The 6,436-nt window shown below is 42.4% G+C and overlaps 1 protein-coding gene across 1 annotated transcript in view; it reads left to right on the top strand.

The window, feature by feature from the left end:
• Positions 1 to 1,635: 1,635 nt before the first annotated feature.
• LOC102838269 (keratin, type I cuticular Ha4-like) overlaps positions 1,636 to 6,436 on the top strand; it is a 5,943-nt gene continuing 1,142 nt past the window's right edge. Inside the window, exons 1-6 of the mRNA XM_006833684.1 lie at positions 1,636 to 1,647; positions 1,775 to 2,125; positions 4,746 to 4,828; positions 5,646 to 5,802; positions 6,160 to 6,321; positions 6,418 to 6,434. Of these exons, the coding sequence (XP_006833747.1) occupies positions 1,636 to 1,647; positions 1,775 to 2,125; positions 4,746 to 4,828; positions 5,646 to 5,802; positions 6,160 to 6,321; positions 6,418 to 6,434 (782 nt within the window). The remainder of the gene's footprint in view (positions 1,648 to 1,774; positions 2,126 to 4,745; positions 4,829 to 5,645; positions 5,803 to 6,159; positions 6,322 to 6,417; positions 6,435 to 6,436) is intronic.

Here is a 6,436-nt window from a genome sequence, read left to right as displayed (position 1 = left end):
CACATAGTCCAAAAACCAAACCTACTGGCATCAGGTGGATTCTAACTCATTGTTGTTGATGTTAGGCGCCATGGAATTAGCTCCAACTCATAGCGACTCTGTGTACAACAGAAGGAAACTGTGAAGTCCTGTGCTAACCACACAATTGTTGTTACATTTTAGCTCATTGTTGCTGCCGCTGTGGCAATTCATCCTGTTAGGGGTCTCCTTCCTTTTGCTGACCCTCCACTTTACCTAACATGATGTCCTTCTACAGGGATTGGTCCCTCCTGATAATATGTCCTACGTATGAGTGATCAAGTCTCTCCATTTTGGCTTCTAAAAACTTTATGAACATACTTCTTCCAATACAGATTGGTTTGTTCTTTTGTAAGCCCATGGTACTTTTATTATTCTCTTTCAACACAAGAATTCAAATGAACCAAGTTCTCTACAATCGTCTTTATTCATTGTCCAACCTGCGCATGCATAGGATGTTCCCGAAAATACCATGGCTTGAGTAAGGTTCACCTTTGTTCTCAAACTGGCATCCTTACTCTCCGGCACTTTAAAGAGGTCTTGCACAGTAGATTTACCTAATGTATTACATAATTTAATTACTTGATTGTGGCTTCTATGGGTGTTAATGATTGATCCAAACAAAAGGAAGTCTTTGACAACTTCAACCTTTTCTCCTTTTTTTGTTATTTATTGGTCCAGTGGTGAGGATTTTCCTTTTCTTTACCTTGAGATACAACCCTCACTAAAGGTATGGTCTTTGATCTTCATCCATATTTTAAGTTCTCTTCACTTTCAGCAAGAAGGTTGTATCATTTGTAAGTCACAGGGTGTTACTGAGTCATAGAGACCCTAGAAAGGGTTTCTAAGGCTGCAAAGCTTTACAGAAGAAAGCCTCATCTTTCTCCCATGGAGTGACAGGTAGATTTGAACTACCATAATAGTGGTAAGCAGTTCAGTACTTATCGTCCAGCACCAACAGAGCTCCTTCACACATAGTTGTTGTTGTTGTTAAGTGTTATTGAGTCAGTTCTGACTCACAGTACCCCTGTATTGGGTTCCTGAGGAAGCACTGGTAGGATTGAACCACTGACATTGTGGTTCAAACTGACCTTGCAATCCAGTGCATATCCCATAGAACACTCTTAGTTTTCTAATGTTCACTGACAAATAGCAGAAAGGGAACTGCGGGAGTCTTTCCCCAGCCCCACAGGAGGAGGGTAGGGATGATTGATGAAGCAGCAGAGGGACATTGGGTTGGATGATCTTCAAAATCTTTTCTGATCACAGATTTTAGAAGTCTTTACCATGTTACTCATCAGTGAGTTTCCTTGCACTGTTTTTCTCATGGAGTTCTTTCTGGATAAGATGCGTACTCGCCAAGTCTCTTTTCAGAGAAAGAGACACAGAAGTCCCATCAACTCTGAGAGATAGAGTTCAGATGTCACTCCCTAACACAACTCCCTGTGCTGCCATAGTAAAGGGTTGGTCACTTTGAAGCCAAACAATGAAGCTCTTAGTTAACCAAAAATAATGACTAGTGAGTAGTCCTGACTTTGCAAGAAGCCCGAGTAAAGCATTTTATGAGGTAAAGGACTCTTGTGAGGTGTCTAAACTACAGATGAAAAATCCCCCAAAATGGTAACACGGGTAATACTGTATGTGCTTGCCACACCCACTTCTGACAGAATATAAAATCCTAGAGAGGATCAGGGTTTACACCAGAGTAAAGGACATAGGCTGTGAAACTGACCTTCAGAGCTCCATTCCCTCCCAGCACCAGTCATACACCTGCTTCCTGCCCAACATGAGCTGCCGCACGAGCTGTTCTGCCCGGCCCTGTTTGCCCCCCAGCTGCCATGGATGCACCCTGCCTGGGGCCCGCAACATCTCTTCCTCTGGGGGCATGGGTGGTTCGCTGTGTGAGGGCTCCTTCAATGGCAATGAGAAGGAGACCATGCAGTTGCTGAATGACCGCCTGGCCAGCTACCTGGAGAAGGTGCGCCAGCTTGAGCAGGAGAATGCAGAGCTGGAGGGCCACATCCGTGAGTTTTCCCAGAAGCAGATGCCCTATGCATCCCCAAACTACCAGTCCTACTTCCAGACCATCGAGCAGCTCCAGAAGAAGGTGAGGATGTGGGCACCACATTGTCAACTTAATGCACTTGGTTTCATTCATTCATTTTTGACAAACCAATTTCTGAATGGGATCTAAGTCACCTCACAGGTAACTTGAGGATGTAATGATACAGAATGCATTGACTTTGACAGGATACTTTAAATAGCCTTAGAAACTCTATTTTGCAGTTATTACAAGGGAAGGCTACAGACTGGATCGCAGGAAAAATTGAACCCAAATCAGTTGTACAAACTTTACTTGCTTCCAAAGGGCTTCTTTCTTAAAATCAGAATATCGGATTTTTTCATTCTGTCTGCTTGTCTGCTCTTCTTGTCTGCTGAGTATTATAGGGAAAAAAAAAGTGCAGCTGAATTTTTTGTCTGATTAGGAGTTTCTTGACTAAATACATAAATTCCTAAAGGCTTTAAAAATTGTAGCAAAAGACAGTATCTATGGAAAACAAATGGGCTTTGATTCCAGAAGTCTCATGGATATAAACAGACACAAATACCACCCACTAAAGCAGAGTTGGAGATAGTGAGAAAACAAGTCATAAGTGTAGTCGTAGAAAGGGTGCAAGTAAAGAGTAAGCATAGAGGTAGGACCTAATACCTGGAGAAGATTAAGGAAGGGTTTCCAGTGGCGGTAACATCTGTGCAGGGTTGTGAAGGATGAGCATGAGTTCATAATCAGCAGCACAAATCCTTAATTTTCAGAGGGCACTGACTCTCCATTGCTCTGTAGTTCCATCCAAGTGAATGACAGAAAGTGGTCATGTGATCTGAATAGCACTTATGCATTTAGTGAGTGTTAGTAAGGAGCTCTGGTAGCATAGTGGTTACAAATCGGGCTGCGAACTTTAAGGTCAGTGGTTCAAAACTACCAGCCACTCCGCGGGAGAAAGATGAGGCTTTCTACTCCTGTAAAGATTTACACCCTCAGAAACCCTGTACAGTGTCACTATGGATCAGAACCGACTCGACGGTACTTAACAACAGGTGCAGTAGTGGGGTGTGGAAAAAATACTGAGTAAATTGTCTCTTTCTTTAAGGAGTTCACAGCTTAATAGAGGAAACATGTGTAGAACAAATGACCACGGCGAATGTGGCTCTGTGCAAAGTCCTGTGGAAGGTCATGGAAGAAGGGACTGCATGCAGGAGTTAGGAATGGATGATATACAAGGAGCCTTATTAGGTGGGGAAGGGCAGTCCAGTACAGTGCAGGAAGAGGGACAAGCTGGGTGCAAAGTGTGAACAATGGCAAGGTACGGGGAGAGTGGAGCAAGGCCACAGACTGGAAGGAAGGTGGTATTAAGGATCGAATATCCAACTGCCTTTGTTGCCTGGAACTTTACTGGTTTTAGCATCTGGGGGACATTGTTGTTGTTGTTGTTGTTATGTGTTGCTGTCCAGTAGGCTCTGGCATGACAACCCTATGCATAAAAGAATGAAACACTGGCTGTATCCTGCGCCATGCTCACAAGAGTTGTTATCTTCAATTACAACATTTGTGCCACTGTGCTAATCCATCACATTGAGGGTCTTCCTGTTTTGCGCTGGTCCTCCACTTTACCAAGGATGATAAATATGTCCTTCCTGATGATATGTGTGAAGTATGAGAGAAGACGTCTTGCCATCCTGGCTTCTAAGGAACATTATGGACATACTTCTTCCAACACAGATTTGATTGTCTTTGTGGTAGTCCAGGGAACTTTTAATATTATTCACTGACACATACTTCAAATGCATTCATTCTTCTGCAAGTGTTCCTTATTCATTGTCTAAGTTTCACACACATATGAGGTTATTGAAAATACCATGGCTTGGGTCAGTTGCACCTTAGTCCTCAATTTGACATCTTTGCACTTGGACACTTCGAAGAGGTCTTGTGCAGTAGATTTGTTTAATGTGATGTTGTTTGATTTTTTTTTAAATGATGCTTCCTAAGTCACTTGGAACTGTTGGCCACCTTCTGTGAGTCTGGGCTACCTAATTCCTGCAGGAAGCCAGAGACAGACCAAGAAGAAAAGAATTCTTAATGAAGGGCACATTTCCCCTTGAGTGTACTAGTCTTCCTTTTATCCTAACACCGAAAATTGGGAGCACTCAGAATTATTTGAAAAAATGTAACTTAAAGAAAATACCTTTTAATTTTGAGGAGTGAGGCATTCATTATTCTCAGATATAATTGAGCACATATTGCACATAAACAGCATTTAATTACCTCATATGTGGAAGCTTCACAAAGTCTGTGGAAAGTGGATTTGAAAGATAATGGAATTTTTCCATGGACTTTTGAAGACCCCCTTGTATATGATATACTATGATTTTTCATCATGCTCCTTCCATATAAGCAGGTTATTAGGGACGGTGCTGCCTTAAAGTAACAAAACCCATTGCCATTGAGTCGATTTTGACTCATAGTGCCCCTATACAGGATTCCCTAAGCTGCAATTTACAGGATCAGAAAGCCTCATCTTTCTCGTGTGGAGTTACTTGTAAGCTCAAACTGCAGACCTAATGTTTCACAGTCCAGAGCTTATCATATGGAGCCTCCAAGCTCCCACAATACCAGCAGGGCGCCTGAGAAATAAAGGCCTTGCTTATTCTGAAGTGCTTTGATCTTCCAGATCCTGTCCAACAAGGCTGAGAACACCAGGATGGTGTTGCAGATTGACAATGCTAAGCTGGCTGCCGATGACTTCAGAACCAAGTAAGGGTGTTTTCTCAGGATCAGAGCCACGTAGTAATTGGTAATGGGGTGGGATGATTGCAATGTGGTGAATATGAAATTAGAAGCTATCTGGGATAAGATTGGAAGGATTTTTTTTTTGCCCTGCATTAAATAACTTCTAAAGTCCCCTTAGCTCTCAGACACTGGGTTTTATGTTTTGTTTGAAAGAGTGTAAGAAACCACCATTCCTTCTCTTTTCATTTGTGTTAGACTAAGGTAAGAAGTGAATTTCACACTGGTCTATTAATGTAAGGCCATTCATTCTCAGTCATCAGAAAGAAATGATTCAATCACAAAACAGGAGATAATACCCATTTTATTCAGAGAATCTTTCGATTATTCCAGCTATGACAATCACAGCCCTAAGAGTCCTTTGCATTTTTAGTGGGACCTTGGAGTTTCCAGTGTGATTTCACGTATGCCACTTCTTTATCTTCAGGTCACTCCTATGAATTGTCACCTTGTCTCCATTTTATAGACGAGAAAATCAAGGCTCAGAGCACATTAGGACAATTTTTGCTGGCTTACAGTAAAGAAAAGATAGTGGGTCTTAGTTGATACAATCAGAATGGGGTTCTTAGAACAAATAATATTGGGCTAAAAGTAAACTTATGCACTTCATTGAAACCTTATCTATGGGTGTGAGGGAACAAAGGATCTCAGTATTTCTTTTCCTTTCAAAATGTTTAAAACAGAGTATTTCCCAATATAATGGGTGATATTATATCAGCCAAGCAAAGCTCAGGAAACAAAAACTTTCTTTTTTACCTCTTATTACTTTTGTCTGTGTGGACAGGTACCAGGCGGAACACTCCATGCGACAGCTGGTGGAGGCTGACATCAACAGCCTGCGCAGGATGCTGGACGAGCTGACCCTGTGCAAGTCCGACCTGGAGTCCCAGGCGGAGTCTCTGAAGGAGGAGCTGTTGCACCTCAAGCAGAATCACGAGCAGGTAAGAGAGTTCCGTGAAATGAAAGAGGAGAATCAAACCTGGACTCTTTATACTTACATAGCAATGATTGTAAACCACTTACTATGCCAGGCTTACAGTGAGCAGTAGGAAGATAAAAAGATGCAATAAAATCCTGAAGTGCGAAGAAACATTAGATATTATTGAACCAAGCACCCTCACTATAGAGATGAGGAAAAGAGACAGGAGGTCTGACTTGCCAGAGCTAACAGTGGACTTTAACATCAACTATTTTCTATATTCTAGTGTAATCCTTTCTCCACCACATTGGACTCTATCAAATAGAGTTTATTTATAGACTTCTCTGTTTGTGTTTCTTTCTTTCCTTTATTTCTTCAGGAAGTCAATGCTCTGAAAAGCCAGCTTGGTGAGCGCCTCAATGTGGAGGTGGATGCTGCCCCCAACGTGGACCTGAACCGTGTGCTGAATGAGATGAGGTCTCAGTATGAGGCCCTGGTGGAGAACAACCGCAGGGATGTGGAGGAATGGTTTGCCAAACAGGTGGGCATCTAAGCATGTGGCCACCCAGGACTTGAGGTCCCTACTTGGTCTGTAAGGCAGGATCTGACCCTGTCTTCTCCCCCATGGATATTTCAGACTGAGGAACTGAACAAGC

Source organism: Chrysochloris asiatica, unplaced genomic scaffold (genome assembly GCF_000296735.1).
Source record: "Chrysochloris asiatica unplaced genomic scaffold, ChrAsi1.0 scaffold00007, whole genome shotgun sequence".
Classification (NCBI taxonomy): Eukaryota; Metazoa; Chordata; class Mammalia; order Afrosoricida; family Chrysochloridae; genus Chrysochloris; species Chrysochloris asiatica.
This window is presented reverse-complemented; position numbering and strand designations above follow the sequence as displayed.